The sequence below is a fragment of the Poecile atricapillus genome, chromosome 4 (genome assembly GCF_030490865.1).
Source record: "Poecile atricapillus isolate bPoeAtr1 chromosome 4, bPoeAtr1.hap1, whole genome shotgun sequence".
NCBI classification, from domain to species: domain Eukaryota; kingdom Metazoa; phylum Chordata; class Aves; order Passeriformes; family Paridae; genus Poecile; species Poecile atricapillus.
In genome coordinates this window covers 33,195,377-33,221,780 of record NC_081252.1, presented here as the reverse complement: position 1 = coordinate 33,221,780, position 26,404 = coordinate 33,195,377, and the positions used below count along the sequence as shown (strand labels likewise).

At 36.0% G+C, this 26,404-nt stretch overlaps 1 protein-coding gene across 6 annotated transcripts in view; it reads left to right on the top strand.

The window, feature by feature from the left end:
* FBXW7 (F-box and WD repeat domain containing 7) overlaps positions 1 to 26,404 on the top strand; it is a 176,497-nt gene that overhangs the window by 83,290 nt on the left and 66,803 nt on the right. Inside the window, exon 3 of one of the 6 annotated variants that reach the window (XM_058838239.1) lies at positions 25,684 to 25,976. The exons of 4 other annotated variants lie outside the window; for them this stretch is intronic. In XM_058838239.1, coding sequence (XP_058694222.1) covers positions 25,684 to 25,776 — 93 coding nt within the window. In that variant the 3' untranslated portion in view covers positions 25,777 to 25,976. Of the gene's footprint in view, positions 1 to 15,140; positions 15,551 to 25,683; positions 25,977 to 26,404 lie in introns of those variants that run through there. One more of the 6 variants, XM_058838236.1, reaches the window with a different exon arrangement.

Genomic DNA, 26,404 nt, shown 5'->3' with positions numbered 1-26,404 from the left:
TTGTGTGGAAGAAAATGTCGTCAATGCTATAATCCTATTTTATGTCAACCAGTGCATTATTTTCTCTTGTACTAACACCTGGGTTTCACCACAGGGTTATCTAGGTTGTAGGCTGTTTGCTTTTCCAAGTTTTTTTCCAATAAATCATTAGGTTTATTTGGTATTTCTGAAATACTTGGACTGTTCTAATTCTTAAAAATATTTTGATCGTAATACATACAATCTTTAACTTGTTGTAGTTTTTTTGTCTTTGTTTCCATAACTGTTCCTGTACCTCCAAGTTTCATAGTTTTTAAATATTAATGACTTCAATATACTTAAATATTTTGGTTTTAATTGATATTTTTGGTTCCCATTAAAATTAGTTGTTTTTCTTGAACTGCTGCAAGCTTTTTATATTTAGAGAAGCATTGGCTTCTTGATTGTTTTAGAAATTGTTTCTAAACAGCTACAGTAATTTACAGGTTCATTCACCTCTGGTTTGGGTTTGACAGGGAATTGATTTTATGGGGAAAAAAGTCATGACCACTTGTATGCAAGTTCCTACAAATTTAACTTTGTTCAATTGCTTTTTACTTATCTAAAATTCAACATTACATAATACTTTTAATATTAAATATCTCTAATGTTGAAGCCACCTCAGTTAGGAAATAACCACTTAAAAAAAATTAAACATATAAATTTATGAAAAGCATTAGCTGCATTATTTCCAGCAAATATTGTCCTAGATTTATATGGTGTGGGCAAAATAGCTACTTGATACCAGACTAACAGGTGTGAAATGTATTATGTAAGGACCTGAACTTTAAAATCCAAGTGTGCGGATGGATCAGGAAGATCGTTAGCTGGTGTGTAGCCATTTTTGTTGCTTGGGGTTTCAGAAAACACTTTTGTCTGCTCTGGATTTCTGAAACACTTTTGTCTGGAGGGATTTCTGAAGAAGTGTCTGAGCCCATTTATGTGAGATGCTTTATCCTTCTGGACAACAGGCACGGTTAAACAAGAATCTTAACAACAACCCCCACTTACTAAAACATTTATTTCCTTGTCCTCTATTGAGGCTGTAATAAAACTTAGCAAATTAAGCTATATGAATGTGAAATGTTACTTCTGTGTTAACTATTTGGATTGTGATGGTGACTTCTTATAAGGGGTCAGGCATGCAGACCCCTCCAATAACTTCACTAACTAGTCTCCACTTCAGATGCAGGTTTATTTGTTGCAAAATTGTGGGTTGTGATTGTTTTGTTGGTTAGCAGAGCTTCCTAGGAAACAGAAAATTAATTAGCTAAAATGAAGATGAAAAATTATTGTATAGTTGCATCCACAACCACAAAAAACACTTTGATACCCTTTCAGAAGTTGTCATATTTTAGCATTTGCTTCATTGCTAAAGGTAATAAGATTTTGTCTTTTTAATGGATGCATTTAATATATAACACATATTACAAACAACAGTGGTAAAAGCTGAGAAGCAGTTTAATTTTCATGTAAAACCAATGTACTTTGCAGCATCCTCTACCATACTTTATACCATACTATCCATTTGGCTGTAAGTCACAAGAGAGAGCGTGTGTAAGCAATGGAGCTGTTCAGGAATGCCTCTTCTTGATTGTTTAGTGACATGGGAGAGTGGAGGGAGGGAAGATACAACAGATAAACTGGATTGACTTGGGTGGAGCTGGAAGAGGATGTACCACAGAAAAGCCTGTTCACTGGAGCTTAAATACCCATCTCTTCAGTGCTGAAACAAATCTAAAGCCCTGCTCACATATAGAGCTTTCAGCTCTTCAATAAAAGGAGTTTTTTTTTGCTGCAAGATATCTGGTCTGAGCTTGTATGTAGAGGCACAGAGATAAGAAGGATGTATTTTTTCAGGGGGTTTTGGCTTTGTGTGGAAGTACAGCATTAACTTTTTAAACTTGGGAAACCTAAGATTGTACTCTGCACTTTGTGCAAATGTGAAATGAAAAGTACTGTGTGAAAGTCTGCAGTAATTGTCAGAATCCTTGACAGACTAAAAGCAAGATGTGGGAATAGGAGTGAATCAAAGATGATTACAGAAATGCTGATTCCTGGGAGCAGATTTTTGTGTGTGTGTGTGCAGACCGTACATGGAATTAGGCAAAAGTTGCAGATGGAGGGTGGTTTGTGTGTGTTAATAATTTTTCTCCTTCTCTGAGCAGCAGAGGGGGCTGCTATGGCTTTGCTGCAGCCCCATGCAGACTTGTGCGGTGTTCCTTTGCAAAGGTTTTCCTTGCTCCTGCAGCTAAAAGCCTGAAGCGTGTTTTTTAAGTGTAGGGAATAAATGTAACTGGAACAGAAGGACTCAGTGCTTTTTATTTGTCAAGAAATATGTTTTCAGTATAGGAAATGATGTAGGAATATTTCCTTTAAAAGAACAAGTATTTAACTTATTTTCAGATGTCTTGTGTGATGCAAATGCAATGTATAGTTCTATGCTCTGAGCACATAGGAGAAAGAGAAAAAATTTCATACTACAAAAAGAAATTAATTTTTTACCTATTTTTTTTTTTTGCAAGGATCACATGCAAGGTATGTAGATTCTTCATGCCTTCCAGTTAATGCTTTCAAGGGTTTTAAACTTAGTAATAACTTGCCTAAAGCTGTGTCAGAAAGGCTACGCATAAAAATCGCACTGATTGTTAAAAAAAGGCAACAAAAGAGCATTGACAGAGTTTTTTTTTTTTCCTCTTGCTTCTTCCTATGATTCTGTTTTTTAATTGAGGGGGACCTTGTCAAGTCATACAAATGCTTTAAGGGCAGATATTCAGATATTGGGGCCAGAATCTTCAGTGGTGCCCAGTGACAGGATAAGGGGCAATGAACACAAACAAAAACATAGGAAGAATGAGGAAAAGCTTTCCTTTGAGGGTGACACACTGGAACAGGCTGCCCAGGGAGCCTGTGGAGTGTCCTCTATGGAAATACTCAAAACTTGCGCGGACGCGATCCTGTGCAATCTCTGTTCCAGGTGAACCTGCTTTAGCAGAGAATTGGACTGGATGATCTGCAGAGGTCCCTTCCAATGATTCTGTGATTCATAACTGCCAGTCAGAATTACTTCTGCATTACCATGACAGTTTAGTTCTTTTCAAGGAAGTTTTGTTGTTTTAGAATAAATTTTCTTTTTACTTTTTTGATATGGAGCCTTGTTTTTTGTATTGGGCGGTAATAACTTTAGAAATATTCATACTTGGAGATTAATATAAATCAACACTTCTAACCTTTGGTTTCTTTCTCATTTATATACCCACAGTTTAGTGCTAATCATTCCAAGCATGCAGGATCATTTGAAAAGGTTACACAACTGTCATTAGATGTAGTTTGTTAAATATTAAAGTATCCATGGAAGGAATGCAGATTGTTTGTATCCCTTTAGATAGCAAGTTACTTCTCCAGCTTTACTAACCTGCAGCATGCTTTTCTGCAAATACCAGTATTTTGTTTGAAAAGTACTTTTTACTTCCTGTGATTTTAGTTGGCTGTGTTAATTAATGATTTCATTTGCTGCTCAAGGCTTGTAGGGGCTTAGCTGTACTTTCGCATTTTATAAGTTGAATTTTCCTACACCTTCACATGTACATAAAACTAATGTGTTACATAACTGCTGCTCTGCTAAGTTTTCCTACCCTGTAAGTGGACCTTGAAATTTACTAATAGGTATGTGGGCTCTGTAGTAATGTGATTATTACTAATAGAGTTTGTGGCTTATCTAAGAACTTTGCTATCTAGTTCAGCTTTCTCATGCAAAGTTCTTGAAATACTTAGTAATTAAATTTGACTGTTATGTTAACATGTCACAGTCAAGTTAAAGGAATTTATAATAAATTCTAGGGTTTTTTCCTTTATGTAGGATGTCTTACCACTTTGCAGTATGATTTTTACAAATATTACAACAATTAAAGATAAATAATTCTGTATAGAGAGTAAAATCAAGAATATTAGTGCCTGGGAAGGAAGAAAAGTAGTTTAACAGAAAACATTGATTCTCACAGTTTGGATCATAGTTTGCACTACAAAATTCTATTTTACAAGTAGATTTTAATTGATTTTCTCTTCTCCCTTCACTGCAGAAAGTTGTGCTTTTTTTGCTTTTTTTTTTTTTTAAATGTGGAAAGAGGTAGTGCTGATTTAGTTTCTCATTACAGCAATTGCTTACTAGACTGAAATCCTAGCTGAGTCAGACACAAGCAATTTTCTACTTCTATGCCAATAATTGAGGTCAGTCTCTAAACTCCAGGCAAGGGATTTGCCTTAACTAGCCATACTGGAAAATAAATGTACAGAACTTTGGATTGTGCCAGTTTTCTCTGTAGAGGCATCTGTCAATATACAATTGCCCTTTCTTTGCAGTGAAGCCTCCATCAGAGCATATACCTTCCAGCTCCTGGGGACTCTTACCAGACATGTCCAGTATGTTCTCCTGAGGATATGTGTAATTCTTGTGTAGCCATGTTGGTTGGTTGTTCAGTTTCCTGAAGTAGGAAACCAGCCACCTTGGGCAAGGTGGGTGACCAATTATATGGCAACAATATTATGAAGTAGAAATCATGCAAATGTGCTTCAGAATCCTTTCAGTATGCTCACTGTTAAGATATGTGACTTGTCTAACAAACACATTTGGGAGCTCTGCCCCACTTAAATATGCCATTTGTTCCTTTTGTAGTTCCTGACTATGTGGCACATGCTATTGCCTGATGTGATCATTAGCCCAAGTATTTCCAGTCTGTAGTGCTACAGCTGTATTTTCTTGAGCATTTATCAGTGGGTGATGTTGCCCTGTCTGTTTTAAGCTACTTCTCCTTTTGAAGCTTAACTGAAGTTGGTATTACTAGTTATAAAACTTGATGCAAATGATGAATCAAAGTGTGGAGAAAGTAAAACTTTTGCTGGTGAGTTAGTTTTTGGTTTTGTTCATACATCCTTTCCCAAATGGTTGATAAATATTCCTTTAGCTATGATTTTGAAGTGTATGTTTAAAAAATGCAAGTTATGATTAGTAAACTTCTTCCATTAGGATTTGCTGATGTTTATATTTACAAAATCATGGGATCTGAAATTAGTTTAGGGAGCTGGAGGACTAGAAATTATCTGAAGACCAAAAGTAAGTTTAACACCTGCTGCAGCACTAACATTTTTTCCTGATATGTTTCTCACTCAGAGCTGCTTTGCAGATCACAGTATATCCTTTATTTCTGGGGGAGACTTTTAATTATCTGCAGAACATGTGGCTATGCAGCAAACTGTGCCCAGTGGAGGAATTTGCATACCTTTATAAATTCTTGAGTAGAAGGAGAGAAACTAGACAATGTCAATCTCTCTTCTAGTTTAATGATTTCTGAACAGGCAGAATGCTTAAAAACAAAATTTCCAAGCTGTCTCAGCAAATGTTTGAACAGACAGCATCTAATGTCCATCCACAAAGGATGATTTTTGACACATGAACTGTTCTTCTTTGCTAGTGCACGGTGTCTGATCAGTGCATGCAGTTATGCTTGTGTAGTAATGACATACTCTGCATTTTGTGTAGACTTACTGATGAGCTGTTATATTTTGTTTATGTGAATGTTCTACAGTTTGGTTTATTGGTTACGTTTCCATTATAAAAATCCCTGTAAAACCTGGAACAGGTGTTTCTATAAATTGTTCTTTTTGCCACAAGCATCTTCTCCCTTTTTTCCATGGTGTGGTTAATGAAGATGGTGTCTAAACTTCATGCAAAATTTGTGAGACTTCTGCCCATTTTCTCCTTGCCAAACAAGTTCAGGAATTCACCAAATTATTATAAAATATGTTTTATGTTAAAAAAAACTTTATGTGCCTTCACTCTGTTTGGTACAACTTTTGACGTAATATTAGATATAGTTAAGTGGTAATGAGATTTTAAAGGAGAAAATAATGAATTCTTGTGGATAGATACATATCTTGATACTAATCAGTGAAATACAAGTGGAAAGCATTGCTGTTTGGCATCTTTTCTTCTGTCTTATTTCTCCTTTTTATTCTTCGTGATAATTTCAAATTTTGTTTCTTTAGTTTGTAACAAGAATTGGGAAGAAGGAGAGGATCTGAGAAGAACACAATTAATAAAGAAGTACAGAGATTTCTATCCCAAATCAAGGTGGTCCAAACTAACTCTTTCTTTGTAAAACCTCGCTTTTTTTAAATCTTTGTTCCTACTAAAAGGTGATATTTTCTACTGACTTTACTGCCTGACCATATATTGCATAATATGAAAGGAGTGAATTGTGAATTTTAGTAACATTCAGTGTCATTCTGTCTTGGAAGATACTGGTGTACTTTTCTGCTGTGTCATGACATATTACTCAGTTAATGCTTATAAAATTTTAATATGTTTTTTCAATCGCTGGCCTCTCTGTGAAGTGGAGAATGTACATATCGCCACCACAGATTGCCAGCAGGGATAAATTCCACCTTATTCATCATCAGAAGCCATCACTGCTTTCAAGTAAAGTATTAGCAACATTTCCTGTAAGTGCAAATCTCATTCTTACCAAGTCAATGTTTCAAAGGGGACAGGAGACACTTTGTTCTTCTCATTTAAATCATGGAGTGTCCCTTAAGGATGGCAGCTACTATGGTCATTATTGGCCCAAATAGATTGAGTTAATTTTTAATTTTTAAATTAATTAATTAATTTTAATTATTTTTTTTTAAATTAAAAGACAACAGATAATAAACATTCTTTTAACCAATGTCATGTTTCCTTCAGTTGTGATACCTTGGTATCTAAACATGCAGAAAATAATTGATTTAATTAAAATGGATGTGTAAAAACAGAATAAAGTAGAAGTGACACAGCTAAATGGAAGAAATCGAACCGAAAATTATTCCATATGCATCAGTTGTTCTTGCCAAATGTAATAATGTTGTCCTTCAACATTTAAACTGGGCTTAATCCAAAGCAAGGACACTTTCTGTTGGTACTCAGGCCCCTACCCTTCTACACAATTTTTTGCTGTGGTGTAAACCGCTAATATTCTGTGCCCCAGAGCAAGTGTGCTGCACACTGTGTGTGCAGGTATTCCCGTGGATTTGTTTTGGAGGACAGGCTGTTGACAGACTCTTCCCACACTGTGCCAGTCAGACCTTGGTGCTGGTGTGCTGCATGTCTTTCTTGGCAGGGTTTAGTATCAGAATGCCAGTGAGCTCAAAGCTGGATTTGGTCAACCATACCAATCAAGAATGCCAGCCCTTCCACATACTACCTGCTTTTTTCTGTGCTCTAAGCATTCTTTACTTCACATATCTTGAGCTTTATAAATAGCTTCACACCCCTTTGCAGTATGCTGTTACCAGCTGAAAAGGATTATGTAGCTTAATTTGCTGCTATCAAATGAATGCCATTGTAACAATCAGTTGTTGCATTTGTTAGATTTATGTGTATTTTACAGTACTGGTAAGAAAAAGAGTCTCGAATCAAAAGAGTCCTTGAAAACCATTTTGTTTCAAACATACAAACAATAATACTTTGCACTGTTCAGCCTTTTATTTTGGCAGTTGTCAATGTAGCTAATCTGTGGGGTGTTGTCAGGATTTTTTTTAATGCTAAATAAACAGAGTAGGGCCAGAATTCTGCTACAGAAGAGAAAAGAATGTTTACGTGTGTAAGGTGGCAAAAATACTTTTAATGCCTTTTTGATATTTTGGGGATTTTTCTTGTTCCTGTTTAATATGTAGAAAGAAAGGTCTAAGTCCAAACCTCATTTTTTGTCCGTGCTTTTTGTACATTATTCAGAAACTGATAAACGTGTTTTAAGTATTTTGGTACTGCTTTGTGCATTTTTGTGGGTGTAGGTATGTAAGTAGAGAATTTCTCATTTAAAGTGTTGCATTTGACATGGAAGGATGATATAGTGATAAGAAAAGCTGAGTTTTGCAATAGGGAAAATAATTTTTCAATTTCTTATCTTCCCTTTTCATAAAAGCAACCTCCTTACTAAAAAAACACCTGCTTTCCCTTTCCCCAGCTTATCCTCATCTGGGAATTTGACTTGCATTTTAATCCAGTGTTAAATATTGCATGACTTCTCTACCTGTTGCAGTTCTTAATACTTGTCTCAGCTTTATTTAAAGGTGCAGAACCAGCATAAATAAGTGGTCAGCAAATAAATTCCTGCAGAGCAGCTGTAGAAATTCTTTTTAACAGCTGTTGCAACACTGACTAGACTAAAGAGTTAAACTTGCTTATCCAACAAGTCATTTTATAGCCAATGAGAACTGGGCAGACATTTCTGGAATATTTATAAAATACAAGATGATGCAGCTGGATTTCTGTTGCATACCTGGAATGTTTTCTGAAATATTTACTGGAGAAATGAAGACACATGCTTTAAAGATAATTTGAAATAAAGTGACAATGACAACAAGACACCATAATATGGTAAATACAGTGACAAAGTTAGGGGACTTTTAGAGTAAGGCCAGAAAATAGAGGCCTCCAGTTTCAAATGGTAATGTAAGGTAGGCATTATTTTTTTTTTTTAGATGCTCATGGTCAAGTATTTTTTTAATGTTATGATATTAGTATTGGTACTATATAATCTTGTCAATATGTATTTTACTAGACAGTCTATGTTGTTTTCATAAACACTTCATGAGACCTTATAAAAAATCTCCTTGTGTGGATGCAAATGTGCTCTGTGGTGATAGTACTGTCGTGATTGAGGGCACATCCCCTGCCTATAGCTGCATGTACCTGCATGTTCCCCCTGCCCCAACTTTCTTTTGAGATAGAATCCTGCACTTGTTGAGATGCCTGGGAAGCTGTCATCTGTTTGGGACCAGTATCACATGCTAAGGGATCCACAGACATAGAGAGGTGATCTAATAGCTCATTCTTGCCCAAAGGTGAGGTCTTGACTGTTCTCTTCTAAACACTGTCTCTTCATGCATCTGGCTGCTTTGTGAGCTGCTTACAATTGCTAATCTAGTGGAAAAATGACTTAACAACTGCAAAAGTTGAGAATTTTCAGCTTTCCTACTTACTGGAGTTATTTCAGAGCTCACAAGCCTAACAAATTTTACTGCCAGTTTATTGAAGAGTGGGGAAAAACTGGCCAAAGATAGAAGGGGGGAAGTGCTAATCTTCTCCTTTTTGCTTCTAGAGTCTCCATTGGACATTTTTGTTTCCTTTCAGCTATAAAGAAGATCAGCTGTGGGATTGAACAGATCTAGTAAAGATCTTATTTTGTTACAGAGTGACATTCAAACTCACTTGAACTGGTGGTTGCAATTAGAAACTGAGAGTAGTGAATCCTTGCTATTGGTTAGTCTGACTCACTGCTGGGCTTCCCATACACAAGTATTTAAATTCAGTAGGTCAAATTTGAGTCTCATTTTATTTCTCTGTGCACTCAGACTTAAATGCCAGGGTGCTTAAACAGTTGTGAGCATGCACATAGGCATGAAAAGTATGTAGTAGATATGTTTATCTGATGATCTCCTCTTTGCTGATATACTTGATATTTCATCTTCACTGGCTTCTACTAGTGGACCTCGGGGAATGCTGTCTTGTGTAGTGTGAAGTCTTTTGCCAGGCAGCAGCTTTACCTTTATCATCCTTGTCTATATTTTTTTGAAACTTTATCTTTTTTTCAATATAGGAGTGTTATACAAGCTGTACCACCTTCTACCAACAGTTATAAAAGGCGTAGCTCCTTCTTGCTCTTTCATAGCAAAAATTGTAAGGTAGCTCTTTTTGTATTAGGCACAGTAGTTTATAATGACCATGCCTTGATATGATTTCAGAGCCATAATTATAACCAGGAATTATCATTTGAGTTAATCCAAGTTAAGAAAATCTGGATTCTTCTTCACTGTGTTCTTAAGCTTTGTTGCCAAAGAAAACAAGACTTGTGCAGTTGAGACTTTTATGTGTCATTGTCTCTCATCCTTTCCAGAGTTTATGCATCTCTTGGCTAATTTTCACATGATTTGGCAAAAAGAGAGATTAAGATTATACAAGTTTGCAAGATAAATAGAGGGTAGGTATGTAGGAAAGGGGAGAGACTGCTGAGGAGGAAGTCTACAAGGTGACCATCACCTGTCTAGGCATCTTTGAATCCTTGTGGAATTGGGTTTTGCTGTGATCATGTATACAGGTTCGGTCAACATTTATTCCTTCCTTTACACCATAGAAGCCTTTTATCAGTCAACACTCATAGTAATATGAAAGCCTGAAATAAAGGGCCGTGCTATGGCTGGGCTGTTCAGAAAGATGCTTCCATGTAGGTCCCCTGACACTCTGGGACCATAAGGCCCTGGAGAAGATACAGTATAATTCAAGTGCAATTTGAATTTGTACGGTAATCTAACCTGGAGCCAGACTTTGTTCTTTCTGTTGCTTGTATTACAGCAGGTCTATGCTTGAGGTTTTTTTATGGACTACAGAGAAAGCCATCGGTTTGCGTGTTTTATTAATTGTTTTGCCCCTTTTTCATACTATTCAAGTGCACACTTTTTAGGACATTTTGATCTGATAAGATCAAAATTGTCCTCCCCATTGATCTCCTTCATAGCCTCTTCAGAAGTCTTCATTATGTTTTCTTGTATGTGCAGATTTTTGTATTGGGTAAACTTGGACACAGCAGGGTCATTTTAGAGCAATAGGATTTTTTTCTATCCAGCACCAGTAATACAGTTAGTTAATTACAGTTAGTTAATACAGTTAGTTAATAGTTAATGCAGTTAACTTCTGTTCAGCAGTGCCTTTTATCTATACAATTTATTTGTTAACCTGTACAAAGCAGGCTAACATGCAATCTGTCATTTGAAAACTACTTGTATACTGGTGTTAGAAATCCCTCACATAAATAAACTTGGGACCAGAGTCGCTGGATAAGTTGTTAATAGTATCACATAGGCTTTGTTGACAAAGCGGCTCTTGGTCTTTCTAGACCTGGGCAGGGACCAGCATGAGTATCAAATAATAAGGCTTATGTGTAATGTAAATTATAGTGCATTCTTTATTCTACAGCTATGCAGAGTTTACTGCAGATATTTTTAGGAAATAAATTATCAAATATATTCTAAAGTTTATTATGTTACTATGATTAATTCGAGATGACTTTTGTTATGTTGCAGTTCTCTGCTTTATCCATTTGAGGGCAGCTGTTCACCGATTTTAAGAGCTGTGGAGAACCTGTCTGGGGTTCTGCTATCTGCATTTTGGTTTCTATCCTTGCAAATACTTCATTTAGGTCTCTCTAGGTCTTGTACTGTTCCATCACCATATTGAAATGTAGTGATTTTGTTTGTCCTTTTTTTCCAGTAATGTTAATATGCAAAACAACTCTAGAAGAAAACTCTGGGAAGTTTGTATGAACTGGTTTTTGGCATTGGGATAATTTCATAGATCCATGTCTTAAAATTATGGCCTTCCTGAGTTCAGTATACTGAATGAGCTAGTTAATTTTGTAATGTTTGCTTCCTGGTAAACAGCTCCTGAAAAGCTGACTTTGAATTACTCTGACTGGAAGGTATAAAGATTATTGCTGCTTTGTACATGCTTTCATTTTACAAGCATCTGTTCACAGGACTGGCCAAAAAGAAACAGGAGTCTTCTGGATTCTTATGTTTACAGCTGAAAGTCCATGACAGCCTTAACTTGAGTTTAAAAATACTAGTTTTTTAAGCACTTTTATGTGATTTCATTTCAAATGTGATCTTGTGATTAAAAGGACAGGCAGGCACTTAAAAAGAGCACCATTGGTAAACAGCCCAACTATATTTAGAAACAGAATGTTAGAAAAATGTATTACAAAGCATTAAAGCTCAAATTTTCATAATTTCACATTTGTCAGGTTTATACAAGTTCTCATCCCATATAATGCAAAAGTATACACTTTTAAAGATAGGAGCAACAGAGTGGCTGTTTAAGCTTTACATTTGAAGCTTAAATTAGAATTATATTTATAATATATATGTAATATACAAATACAAAAATAAGTGATATCGACTACATGCAATATATTTCTGTCACTTCTGAGATAGTCTTCACTGTTTTTGTCTTCTCTCTTACTGCTTAAATTAGGCTATGTTTTATTTTCTGGCTAAGGACTTTCACTTACTAAAAGTTTAAAACTATCCAGCATTAGCCTGGGATCTTTAAACATTACTGTAAGACAATGATACTTATAGTCAGCAATGTGTAGCAAATGCAAGACTAAAAGCCTAGGGTGATGGCAAGTGGAAGTAAAACTGGGACAAGATCTCATCTGCTAATGCAAGTTTTTGTTGTTTTTTTTTTCTTGGAGACAGTGATAAAAAAGCAGAGGAATATAGACACAGGTGAAAACTAAAGTTTTTTATTATTGCTATGGTAAAGTATGAAATCTAGTTCTGTAATTTCACACTGGACAAAAAAAGTGCCTTATTTTGCCATGGCATTGTCTGCTAAAAGGGGACTACACTAATTATGAACATGATCCCTTTTTTCCAGCTAGAAGTGTGTCCCTATGGAATTACTCTAGAACAGTTTGGAAGTTCCTGGGGAAAAAACAATGTACCACTAGGACTTTATCTCAAACCACAAAAGAAGAAGGGCTGACAATCCCGAGTTTTGTGTTTTCAAAGGTGTGAGAATAACCTGTGACTGGAACTGGCATGCTGAGCAGTGCTTGCAGAATGTTATACTTGCATCTTCCTTACACCCCAGTTGTATGTAAATCTGTAAATGAGCCAAGTTATGTTCCTGTTTTGCTCATGTTCTGACCTAATATTTTTTAAAAACAGGGGGGAAGTAAGCCTGTAAAGTAGTAAGATGCTAGGCTCTTTTATCAACTAATAACAGCTGGTGGTCTGGCACACATCAAATTCTTTCAGCAATTGTGCAATGAAATACTCTTAAAACTGAGTTTAGTTTAGCAGCTCTTAGTGCATGCAGATAATTCTATATGCAACTAAATGAAATATTGAGTATTTATTAAAGGAAAAAGTAAGGTTTGCTTTGTACAGAATGTTGTATCCGATCCTGATCTGATCTCAAATTATGTTTATATAATTACATTATATATTACATTTTGGTAAACTTTGTTGGAACAACTGAGATGGTGACTAGTTCATCAAAAATGGAAAACTGATCTGTTGCTTCTTTTTGAATGATACATCAATAGGGCATGTGAGTTGATCTCTTTTGAGCTTTTGGTTTTGTTCTTCACTTTAGTTATTCAAAGTAAAAACAAAAGGCTGCTCTTTTCCCTCTTTGGAGTACTTCAGTGAAATTTTCGTACTTGAATAAAACTGAGATTATGAGACACTTATTCTGAAGCATTCCAGTCAAGTGAAAGCCTAGTATTTGTATAAAATATAAAATAATTCAGAATGAAGTTATAAAGTAATGTCATTACTGTTGTGTACAGGGTAATAAAACTATAAAAATATAAATAAAGATAAACTGTTCCTTGGAACAGGAAGTTTAGCAGGAAGTATAAAACCGGAAATATTTATTTTAGATGAAAATGTATGTCTAAATGTGCTTTCGAATAACATCTGAATGGGATGGTAGAAAAGAAAAAAAACCAGCCATCTGTGCAAGAAAACACTGTGCTACCCAGCATTCTGTCACAGCTTTTCAATATGTAACATCTGTAAAGAAATAAGGATTATCTTGTTTGTCTGAGAAAAATATTGTGTTGTTAGTAGGTGCTTACTGTAATGTATTAATACTCTCAATGAAATGTTAGGGATTTTTTTATTTATTTTATTTTTTCTCTTTTTTTCCATATAAAACTTTCCACATGCAAATGTTTGGTCAGGGAGGCCCTCTATATGCAAATGAGACATACTTACAGCTTGGCTTTTTGAAGGGGAAACAAAGGGCTAAGTGGAAATGCTAATACAGTTATATTTTAATGCTGTCTTTTGTCAAGTTACATTGTTGTGTTCCAAGCATTAAAGCATTACTTCACTCCCTCTTTTGCCCTCACATAATTACACAGTTAATTATTTTTGCTGGTTTGTGCATAAAGAGACTTGTAAGATTTCTTAATGGTCATTTATTCACTGTGTTTTGGACTGTACTGACTCAGTTCATAGAAGAGCTTTGATGGTTTTCTGTATCTCTTATCGGCAGTTTCATAAGACATTTTCACATGCTTTTGTTTCTTGCTTCTTAGTTTTGCTCAAAAAGGTTTTCAAAATATGAATATGTTTTTAAGAAACATGTCCAAGTATAGGCACCGGAAGGGGATTGTGGGAAGATATGGAGACATTTTAGGAAAGCTAATTTGATCGAGAAATTTTTCAAAATGGAAGTAAACTAACTATGGAAAATCTGAGTAATAGACAATGCTTTGTGGCTTTGTTCAGTGGAGTAGGACCTTTTTTCCTGAAAAATGGTCCTTGGGTTTGTTGCTAAGGGCAGGCAGACCTCTCCCCACATCCTCCAAGAGATGCTATGTTCTTGGAGGCAGAGACCTACTTTCCACTGGTGTGAGGGATAAGCCTGAGTAAACTGGTACCCAAAGTCACGGGAAATGCGTTAGCCAGAAGAGGGAAATCTACTGTACCTTTGCATCCTTAGAGCCAAAGCCACCCAGATGTTGCTCGTCCTACGGTGGCAGGGAGAGAGGAGGAGCTGCAACTGGAGCACCTGTATATAAGTAAGGAAGGCCAGGAGGAAGGAATTAAAAATCACAATGTAGCATCTGCTTTTATTAAATGAGCTAGTTTTGTACCAATTTTTAGGAGAATTTTTTTTTCCTATTTTTTAAAATCCATTTTTATTTCCTTTTTTAACTTTTGGACAATATATTATGTTTTAAAGTCCGTTGTTGAGGAACAGCAAAGTCCAGATCAGTTTTTCATTTAACTTTATTGGCAGTCCAGAAGAAATCTGCTCGGGAAGTGATAGAATTGTTCCTGCAGCAACACTGTTACCCTCTGAAGGTTGCAATCTCCTTGGATTCTCCTTCTGAAAGCGTAATACCAACTTGTTAAAAACATAACAAAATTAAAAGAAAATTCTTCCTTTAAAGTACAGGCATAAGTGACTGTACCTATTAAAACTCCAGGCAGTCATGATTTTCTTCTTTTTCAATCTGCAGATCCCTTTTTGGAGAAGGGCTCTTCTGACATTGCAGGGGAGGTCCACCAGCTGTTTGACTGACAGGAGCAGTCTGCCTGCCCCTTGGTGCTTTAATTCCTGTCTATACTAGGATAGCTTGCACTTCACTGAGCAGCAGACAGGTCAGGACACTTGGCAGGAGAAGGTTGAGAGACAAAGGCAGCAGGCTGTGGGGAGCTGATTCACCAGTCTGAAACTTTAAAAAAAAAAATTAAAAAAAATCATGCAACTTTAAAGTTTTTAGCGATGTTCTTACAGTGCTAGTGGACTTGACAAAGTAAGAACAATAAAATGTCCAAACCTGGGAAAACTGCCATCAGCCATGGCTTGGTTCCTGTTGATCTTAAAAGTGCCAAAGAACCTCTACCACACCAAACCGTGATGAAGATATTTAGCATCAGCATCATTGCACAGGGCTTGCCCTTCTGCCGTAGGCGGGTAAGTGTAAAAGTCTTTAAAACCTGGATTTTCATCACTTGGCTTAGAGCTCAGTGCTTTGTCATGGTGCACTCATTCCATGAGGAAGTACTTACATCTTTTATTATCTATTCACTCAGGGTGCCATAGAGGAGCTCTTTGGTAATTTATTTCATCAATTCTTGTGCTTTAATTTAATTAAAATCTGTACGTGTTGTCTTGGCTATTACTCATTTAAAGGAACATGTCAGTGAACCTTTTATAGCTGTAAACCGTGTAAGTGAAAACAAGTGCTGTACAAAATAGGTGCACTCATAAATGTGTATTTTGCTGTTATTGAGTCTTTTAAGTCATGAAGATAGTTTGGAGTACAATTCATTGAACCCAGTTTTGAATTGTCGTGGCATATGCAACTTGTTGGATATTTAAATAGAGAATTTAGAAATGTTAAACTAATTAATATTTAAACATTTTTAGTAAGAATTCTTGAAATATGATTTTAATACTTTTGTAACTCAGTAAGGGAGATAACATTTTTTGCTGTTACATAAAATAAAAATAGCATGTTACTATGTGGAGGTTGCGATATAGTTTATATATAGACAATCCTAGCCTGACAAACTATCACGGGTCTTATACTACAGCTTCAGGAACTGTATGAATTAAGTGGCTCTTAAAATACATTATATGAGTTTTCTCTTGCTGCGGAATATGTACTCTTTCAGTTTATTGATGCAAGTTTTAAAATCTAGCTCACCTCTTGTAAATACGCTGGCTTTCTTTGAATATCAACTTACAACTTTTCAGCAAACTGATTTACTATCACAGACTAAATTTAATTTTGACAAGATCACCCTGGAAGGTTTGATTGTTTTGTACTGTGTTGTTTGGAATATCTTAGAATGTTTCTTATATGTAAAAGGTACATAGCATGCATTGAAGGCAGTGACCTAATGTCAGTCTGCAGCAATGCAAAATTTAGAACACATATATGTATATACACATACAACTGTTTAATATTACATCATGTATATTTCAGAAAAGTATTTTTTCTGAAATTAGGTATTATGCATCTGTGTTTGTTGAACATGGAATAGGAACATTTTATAATATTGAAAGTGATAAAGTAAGTTTCTGTATTTTAATAAAGTGTTTTAATTTTTTTGTATGATTTGGGAACTCTTTGTTTGAAAATAGGTATTTTGAATATGTTTGGATAGTTTTAGTTACTTTGTCTTGGAAAAGGTATAGTATACTGTGTAGAAGGTAAGTTTAGTAGATATACTTCACAAGTCTTTATGAGGCTATTGAGTATGGTTTACTGTTGGAACTTTAAAGCTGATGTGTGTATTTTCTGTAATGAGAAATATGATCATACATTAACTTGTCACAGATACCAAAAAACCCCAGAACAACCCAAACAAAATCTAAAACAGTTTCCTCAAGATTTTGCACTGTTCCAAAATTACCAGAATTATCTCATTTGTTCTGTCCTACACCCTGCTCAATCAGTCAGTTTAATGTTTTAGTTCTAGGAGGGTTTAGAAAGCTGTTCAGCATCTGCTTTTCTTTTAGCATTAGGACTAAAGACAGAATTTAGAAATGCTGTAAGTGTATGTTTTACCAGCTAAGCTATCATCAATCTATTTATCTTGTATTCTGAAACTAATAATTCTCAGTGTGATGGCTGCTGATGGTGGAAAATATGAGAGCTCCACCTTTAGTCCCATGCCTTGCAATGCTCAAAGCCTGCACGTAACTCCCAGCGATTACCATATTGGGCTCCTTCCATGCTAACACACAGGGGTTGCATACAAGATCCGTGTGTTGAAAAAATCCAGTAGTAAAACCCAATCTAATTCTTCAAATCAACAGATGAGAGAGCCAATACTTCTGTTTTCTAGATTTATTCTTTTATTAAACATGACAACTACCAAACAAGTATTTAAATGCAAACTGGAGTCTTGACACAAAGTCTTTACTTCATGCAACTTCTTGTTTTATTTTTTAAAAATTCTTCTTTTCATATAATAAATAATGCATTGAATTATTTAGTACTTCATTTTCAGAGCTAAGTTTGATGTGCTTTAGAACAGGAGCTACCATTTTCTTCCAGGTTATTGACTTGGTAATATATCAATGCCACCTTTTTTTGGGCAAGTGTACGATTGGGCCATTCAGACATTGACCTGACTTTAATATTGACCTTCTCCTTGTCTGAACCCATTTCTTCCCCTCCTTAATTGTACATTAGACCTAACAAAACATCTTTAAAATGTGTTCTGTGATCCTTGAGAGTAAAAATACTTCCGTTATGAGAGCTGACAGTTCATAGCTTCTGCATCTTCTGCATTGGTTGTGCTGGGCTTCTATCAAGGAGTGCACTATAAATGGTCACAGGACTTAGCAGTTTGCCCTTTTGCATTTTGTCAGTTTGCTCAAGTAGTTAAAACACTTGTCTGCAATACCACTAATCTGAATCCAGTTAAAAATAGTATTACTTAGCATTCTTTGTGTAGCACTTGAGAATAACTTCAGTGCACAGCTATGAAAGTGCTGTAGTTACCCAGTAAACCTATGTATTCTTGCAAAGTTGTCAAGGAAAACACTGATGCACTATCACCAAATGCAGACATAGCTGTGGTCTTCTTTAGCCTTTAATACATCTTTCATAGGCTCTGGAGTAGATTTTGCATTATAAAGTGAAGAAGCAGTGAAAAGCTTTTAGCTGGTACACCCTTGGAGTATCAGGTATCATGTGGCTCTTCAGTGCGATGTAACTGCAGCTGATCATTGAACATACTTACAGCATAGTCACGTAAGTCACACATGTTCCAAAATCAAGTGCTGCATTTTGTTTGCTGTGGTAAATACTTCCAGTTGACAAAAAAAATCTTAATTAAGTATGTGATTTTTCCTTTGTAATGCTCTTAAACCGTTAACAGAAGTATTTTTTCTTCTAATGTCTTTTAATTCTCAACTCTTTGAAAAGCTGTGTTTAACAAATAGATTTCTTCCTTCTTTAGTTTTCCAAGGTTTTTTCCCCTGAAATTTCTCTTGAATTGTCTTGAAATATCCTCTTGAAGTTTGCTGTATAACAATTTTATCACATTGAATGCATGTTTTTAAGAAGTGCTAATAAGCTGGAGAATTTGTGAGAGTGAACTTGTTCACTTGCAGCGTTCCTTCATTTCAAGTGGATTAAAGTAGCACTAAATTGTTATAAAGCAGGGGTTTCAGTGGGCACCCTGTGGTATTCCAAGCTGGAAAAATCAAGGTAATAAATGTATCCATTTTCAGTGCCTATATTCTCAGGAACACCAAAGATTCTCTGATTTTGTGAGAATAGTTTTCCTGTATGTGGGTGTGTTTCACCCTTAAAATACATCCAACCAAATTTTGGCAATTTGTCAGCTGTGTTCATCAATGAAATGCTTCTCTCTGTAGGATGGATTTGTATGTTAAGTGAACACAAGGTAAAGTATTTGAAGCATTACTTTTCACCAGCCTGTGCTCTTTATATAAAAGAGCATCCACTAGTCTTACACATTTATTACTACAGTAGAGCACTTGGAATGAGACTCCAGTTCCTTTTCCTTCCTCTGGTTGACAGGTATGCTAGTAGTGTATTTAAAATACTCATGTGGCTTTTGCATGAACAGCTTCATTTATTTGGACTTGTTTCTTTATGCCTTAATTTCTGTGTTAGAACAACCAAAGCACTCTTTTCACTGGCAGTCAAATCTCTGTAAATGTTTGTGCCAGCAGTTCCATCAAGTAATCCGTCCATTCAGTTTTTCAAGGAAATTTTCCTGAATTTTTCTACAATAAATCGTATTTCTTTCTTGAATATAGCTCTTGATTTAATGGATGACAGTAAGAAGTCACTTAATGGATAAAAAACTGTTTAGCTTTCTCTGAAAGTATATGCTCTCCCATGTATACTTCCCTCTACTGCAGATGACTTCAGATCAGGTTCTGAATAATGTAAAAAATAACTAATCTATTTGTCCCTTAAACAAAAAATAAGTAATTTCCCTTGGAATTTCTCACCATTTGGTAAGAAGAGACTGACAGAAGAGCATAAAGAAAAAATATGAAAATGTGCATGTGTGTGCTCGTATGTATATGTATATGTGTACAGTTTTCTAATGTAAAACTAAAAGTAGTCTTCAGAGTCTGTCACTAGACAAATCAGAGGACTCCCAAATGCTTGTGTCTTCTACGAGAAAATTTTTGTTTCTGGGCTTTGTGGCAGAGAACTTGCATTACGACCTCTGGTGTTACGATATCTCTTTGAATGGCTGTCAGAAATAGCTTTCTTTCAAAGCTACTTTAGCCTTTACTTAAATTTCTCTTGGTTTTGTCAGAAACTTTGTCAGAGGGGCACAGATCATGGACTGATCAGTTGATACTTAACAGGAAAGGAAATTTGTTCTTGACCTCTGCTTATTTTTCATAAAGGGGTGTGTCTATTGCTTTGGGTTTCCAAATATTCACAGTAAAGCCTCTCTCCTAAATATTTTACTTTTCATTGTTAAATTCATAATTTGTAGTGGAGTTTTTCTCTTGTTTCTATTATTTTTGATGTTTCAGTTTTGGAAAATCTTTGGAATGAAACAGAAGTTAATTCAAAATTTTAGTAGAAGGAAGTCAACTGAAAAGGAAGATGGTTTTGAGTGGAAAGAAAGGAATACTGAATAGTTACAGAAATGAGGAAGGCTAAGTCTTCTGTAACATTCTGCCTAGAGGGTCATGCCTTTAGAAGATAAATAGTCTTGGATAATGAACTTCATCTTCTTTTTTTTTTCTTTTCTTTTTTATATATATGCAGTGTCTTCACTCTGAATCTGCTTTTCCCATGCCTTTCATCTACTCTCACATGGGAAATAAATGTTTTTCCTGTGTGAATTGGTAGCCTTGAGGATAAAGCAATATGTCACTTATTTTATCAATATGGAACTGCGAAAGTCTAAAAATTATTTTATCTATGCACTTTTTTAGCTTCTTTGTGCAGTTCTCTCATTTTGTTTGCAAACAAACTTTACTCTGTACTGTACTTGAGAGGGAATAGTACAGGTTTCACAGAAAGTGGAAAGAAGTGTACAGACACTCAATTTTCTGGTCAGTTCAAGGTGGGGTGATTCAGCCTTGCTCAGCTGAAGTGTCCTGTGGTCTCCCAGGCAACGCTTGCAAGAATTCTGCCAAGCCTTACTGAAATCCATCTTTTAAACGGCACATACAGATGCACATGGTGCATACAGTGTCAGGTGTAGCCAGTGTTTATGGCTTTGTAAAATGAAATATGGGCAGAAATAAGCTTCTCTCTAGCCCTGCCCTTCTCTGGGCTGCTGGAGAGGCTTAAGATAGCCATTTGTAGGAGGAAGCACTCAGTTGTCTGTTCAAACAGCTGTTCCCTATATCCCCTGGAAAAAATAAAATTGCTAGCTAACCTGTGCATATCTAGTCCAGCCTCTTGTAGTGGGTCAAAAATAGTTGGACAACTTGCTTGAGTTTTTGTTGTTGTTTGGTTGGGGGTGGGAGTGTTTGTTTTCAAATCTGCACTGCAACACATGTCATAGCACTCCCAAAGATTGCTTTTTCAGAATATTCAGGGATCCTCTGTTACCATACTGGCTCTTTGAGAAACACTATTATTTAAATTGTTCTACCTATTTCTGGCTAAGATAAAAGCAGTAATCGGAAACTCATTTATATTTAACACTAGCTAATATGTTTTTCTTAGTGGTTTTGATGCATTTAAAACTTCAATTTCCTATTGCAATGAGCAGTGCTGTCTGTTACAGACTTGAGGAGTGCAGATGTTAAAAGTATGTTATGATGATTCTGCAGTCAGTCCCTTCCCTGCAGGAGGTGTCAGAAGAAAGTTTTCCTGGATGATTTTGCTCCCTTGTGCCCAATTGTTTAGGTGTCTTTAGAAGCCTTTATTGTCATGCTCTTTGAGCTATTCAAACACGCTGGGTTGACTTTGTGAAAGGTCTTTACCTGCTTAAAGTCCATCTGTTTTGTTATCTCCAACTGTGGAGGTTATAGCATCCATCAGTAGAGGGAATGGGAGACAGCAATGATGCCATAAACTGACCCAGCTGCCTCTTTGCTGATTGATCATGCCAGAGGGGAACCCATGAAATGTGTAATTAAATACTTAATGTATTGCTTTGAAACCTAATTGCATTAACTATGAATCTCCCTATTCTCTTTTTGCAGTCCTTTCTATCACTAGGTAAACACTTTTTGTCCTTCTGCAGCAAATGAAGGCGCTTTAATTTCCTGAACAGATCTTTTTCAGGTATGGGGGAAGAATCCTTTGTGATGAAAATACTGCTCTGCTGTGTCATGACTATCCTTAGTACAGAAACACAAAGAGGGCAAATTAATTTTAACTGGCAATTTTGTTCCGGTGTTCCCCAGATTTTGAGTGGAAGTCGAACTGAACTAGAATGACATTCAGACAAGTCATAAGTAGGGTTGTAGCCATAGCATCTTGCTCTTGGATCTCTGCCACATACCACAAGATTGGCTGTCGTTCCTTACATGATGGTTCTTTCTGTCAGTGAGTGATGATTTTGCCAGTTTGAATAGCTCCACTCCTCAGAGCAACAATCCCATCTCATTCCTAGATTCACTGCTCGACCTGTGTTTTTCTTTCAAACTCTGTCTGTGGCTCTGGTCTACTCTGTCTCACTCTCCCTTCACCTAGTTTTGGACTGGTAATTCTACTTTCTACCCTACAGCTTCTCATTGATATTCACCTTTTGTTCAAAGTGGGCCTCTTTTCTGGCAAACTTACTTACCATGTTTGAAAATACAGTTTTGCATAGGAACAACAGCAGTGTCTTTCTAAATGCTCACGTATTTTATAATGTTACTCTTTTTTTTTATTTTTGAAAAGGCAAGGAAGCCTGTACCTTTAATTTGTTGTGTTCCTTAAAATATGTTTTGAGTAACCAGTTTGACTGCAAAGTTTCTTGGTAAGAGGTTTGAGACGGTTGCATTTCATTTGTGTGGGTCATGTGTAGTTCGATCACATTTCAGACAAACATCTCTAGTTACTTGCCTCTCACATGGAAATGATTTTAATACTGAAAATACAGTCTGTGGAGTAGGGTAATGATTTTTCTTTAAAAATCAGATGATAGTTACAAATTTAGTAGTGCATTTTTGATACACTGCAAATATTTATGCTTGTGAAAGAGAAGTGCTTGTTGTATATGTCATATGAAAATATTGATGCTGTGCAAAAGGCAATACAGTAAACCTGTTTTTAATAATTCTGCTGCTACTGTAACATGTGGAATAGGCAAGTTACATTTGTGTGTGGTGTTTTTCATTTGTTTTGTAGATCATATTCTAATATACTGAAGGACAACCAAAATTCTGCTGACCCTAAACTAATTGATAAAGCAAAGAGGAAAATAAGTCAAAATACATAAATGATGCTAGAAGTCTACACACGTTCTTCTGTATATGTTCTTCCCTTATGAATTATCTATGTTTAGCAGTACTTCCTTAAACCAGTTTAGTTTATGTCGTATCAAAGCCACTCATAAGACTTTGGTAAAGGCTAATATATTCAACTTCTTTATTAGCTAGGGAAAGTTGTTTGGTTTTTTTTTTGCAGGAAATAGTATAATAATGTAGCAAAGATAGTAAAATTTAATGTTTTGTATGGTGAAAAATGCTTCTTTCTCTCCTGTCTGTTTCAGATGGCTCATTATTTCTGATAGTTTATTAAGTTTGTATGTGGTGCATGACTTTGCATATACAAGGTAGTAAATAGTTTTATTTGTAAATTGTGGAAAAGAGGCAACTCATCTGTAGGAGATGCAGGTAGGTAAAAAGTTTATTTTAGGAATCTGTAATATGTAAACACAAGGAAATTTGAGACCAGATGTTTTAATATACATAACTTCCTGTGGAATTTCTAGAATTGCATTTTTAAGTTTATAATGTAGCTAGTGTACAATGACGGTAAGCAGTTGCAGCATGCTGATCCTAGATGGTATCATGTGGGATCTTTCCTTATAGGTGATTCCATACTTGTATCTTTCTAAGGATACTCTCCCAACGGCATTTTACTTTTTGAAAATTGAAAAAGAGCAGCATAGAAAGTGACACAGGGGTATATTTGGTGTATTTTCAGTGCCATATTTTTTTCCTGTTTATCCTGTATTTAGGTACTCTGCTAATACCACTATATTTAAACTGTTAAGACTTTGTTTCTCTAAGACAGTCTGCATGATGCAGTGTTCTGTAAGCACAAAAGGCAGTCTCTTCCAAAGCATGCTGCTATTAATAAACCCTAACACAAGATTACTTCTCATGATAACAGCAACAGCTGGCAAGAATGTTTGCAATTTTAACATATTTACAGCATTGCTACATTCCATCTTGCATTTCTCCTATGGTACATTGTTAGTGAAATTTCAGACTGAATTCTTACCATTAATTTCTCCATGGCCTTGAAGTCTTCCCTTCTTTTGCCTTCCTTTCTCCAAATCCTGTCTACATACCAAGCTGTTGAACAGGTCCTCTACTGTCTAGTGCCTATTCTGTCCACTTAGTTTTTATAGAACATCTCTGTTTTCTTTCCTGTCTCTTTACACCCACAGTGTTCCTGTCCTTTGCCCCTCTGCTTATCCTGCAAACAGTTCTGAGAAGTCCTTTCTGCCCATGCACCACCTTTAAGAAAATAAAGAATTATCTGTAACTGGGTGTATTTACTAAGAGAACCAGAGAAGCCATCATGCTAAAAAAAATGTACAACTTCTACATCTGTCACTTGATTTTCGAAATACATGTGTTTAGCTTTAAGTGTAATAAATTCAGTATTAAAATACTATATGTTAATCAATTTCCACTGCCTACCCTTGTTTTATTATCTCCAGGCAGATGATAAACTCTCATAGTTGGTACTACTCTTCTCTTGAATAGCATTCAGGGTAGATGCTTATGCACCTTTCTCCTTTGGGAGGAAGGCTTTTGTTTTAAACAATAATAAGCTTCTGTTCATTTAATTTATTAGACATGTATCTTGCTGCTTATTTGCGGTTTCTGTTCACGGTGATGCAGGAAATAGGTAACAGACAAAAAACCTAATAATACAAATTACAGAAACGAGACTGCATCATCCCTTTAACCTATGGCAGGATCTGTGGTGTCTGTGCTATTTCTGACTGAGATTCATCTAATGGTATAAAATTGCTTCTCATAGAAATGGTTCGTTTTCTCATCATGTTTGAAATGTCGTTATGTGTTGAGGTCACTTTGCACTGTGAAAATTTGACACTAATTGCAATTAATATCCAGATCTATTAAGGGCACATACATAGCAGTGCTTCTTCACTTTAGAAAGAAAATGGGTTAGAATAGCAGTAGCTAATTTGGTCAGTGCCTAATTAGTATGAATATTACATGGATTAAAATTGCAAAAGTAGATTCATTTTGGGGGTTTGTTTCTTGATTTTTTTTAAGACACACCATGCTGCTCCCATATGGGTTAGAGAATGTTTGTAACAATTTTGTTGGGATTATTCCATTTAATTGTCAGATTAATTTGCTGCATGTCAATTTCCTTTAGCTTCTTTCCCCTTTTCTTGTTGCATAAAGAGCTGATCATCATGGGGGAAAACTTCAGTGAGTTGTAGCCATTCTCTCCCAGAAGAAGAGGCAGCTCGAGCTGCTTGGTTCTGAGCTGTGTGAGTGGTTGTGGGTGTCCATGAGATCTGTTGGCACTGCTCAAGCAGCTTTCCAAAAGGTCTGCATCTTGTGCTGCCTTACTGAGAGGAATTTCTTTGGAGCATCTGGTTAGCATGGATCACTTTCTGGCACCACCTCCGTTAATTACATCTGCTCAACCTGTCTTCCTTGGTTTGTCTTGTGCATTCCCATGAAGGGTTGTATCCAGATGCAGCTGTCTTGCAGGCGCAGCACTAAGCCCTGTGCCAGTCTTGAGATTTCTGGGAAGGCATCCAAACTTCTGAGTGGGTGAAGAGGAAATAGTTTCCTGTTCTGAAGTACTGGCCCATTTTAATTTGAGCACACAAGTGAATGTTTTAAATGTCCATAAATACTGCATATTTGTCCATTTATGGCCGTGTTTAGCAGGTACAGCCTTACTTTTCTTGATTTAGGAAGAGCTCATATCAGAAGTGACCTGTTCTTTCTGGTGTGTGGAGAAAGTAAATGCTTCAAGACGTCCAAGACATCCTCAGGGAATTAATTAATTCCTGAAAACATGGCAATGAGGAGAGGTGGGTGTGCAAACCTTCATGCCCCCTGCCCTGGTTTTTTTCTTCCTCTCTTCCTGATACAAAGGGAAACCTGCAGTAAGAATTCTCACTAGTCATTGAAGTGTAAAAATATTAAAACCCGTAATTTACACCTCTGGAGTGTCTTACTGCCTTGTGGGGCCTAATTTATAGAAACAAGTGGCATTGGCAGCCCCTTGCAGTGGACACACAGACCATATGAATTCGTAATTGCTAAAATTTTCAGCTTATTCTTTGGGTTTCAGTAGACAATTTATGCCCTCCCCCAGGTTATACATAGTTACCCAGTCATAATAGGTGCTGCAAGTCTAATAAACTAATCTTTCAAGAAACATCTGTATTTCTTTGCTCTCAGCATATTCTGTCTTTTGTGTATGTATGTTGATAATAAAATTGAAACATGTAATTCAGTAATTGGCCCTCAGGCCTTGTATTTTCTTGGTGATTTTAAGATTTGTAATTCAAATTTGCATCTCTTAAGCATGAACAATGTTAGTGAGCAAAAAACCTTTAAACTGAACTGTTGTCTCTCTGAAGTAACTAATCTTTGTGATATAAACACAAAAATGTCTTCCTTTTTTTT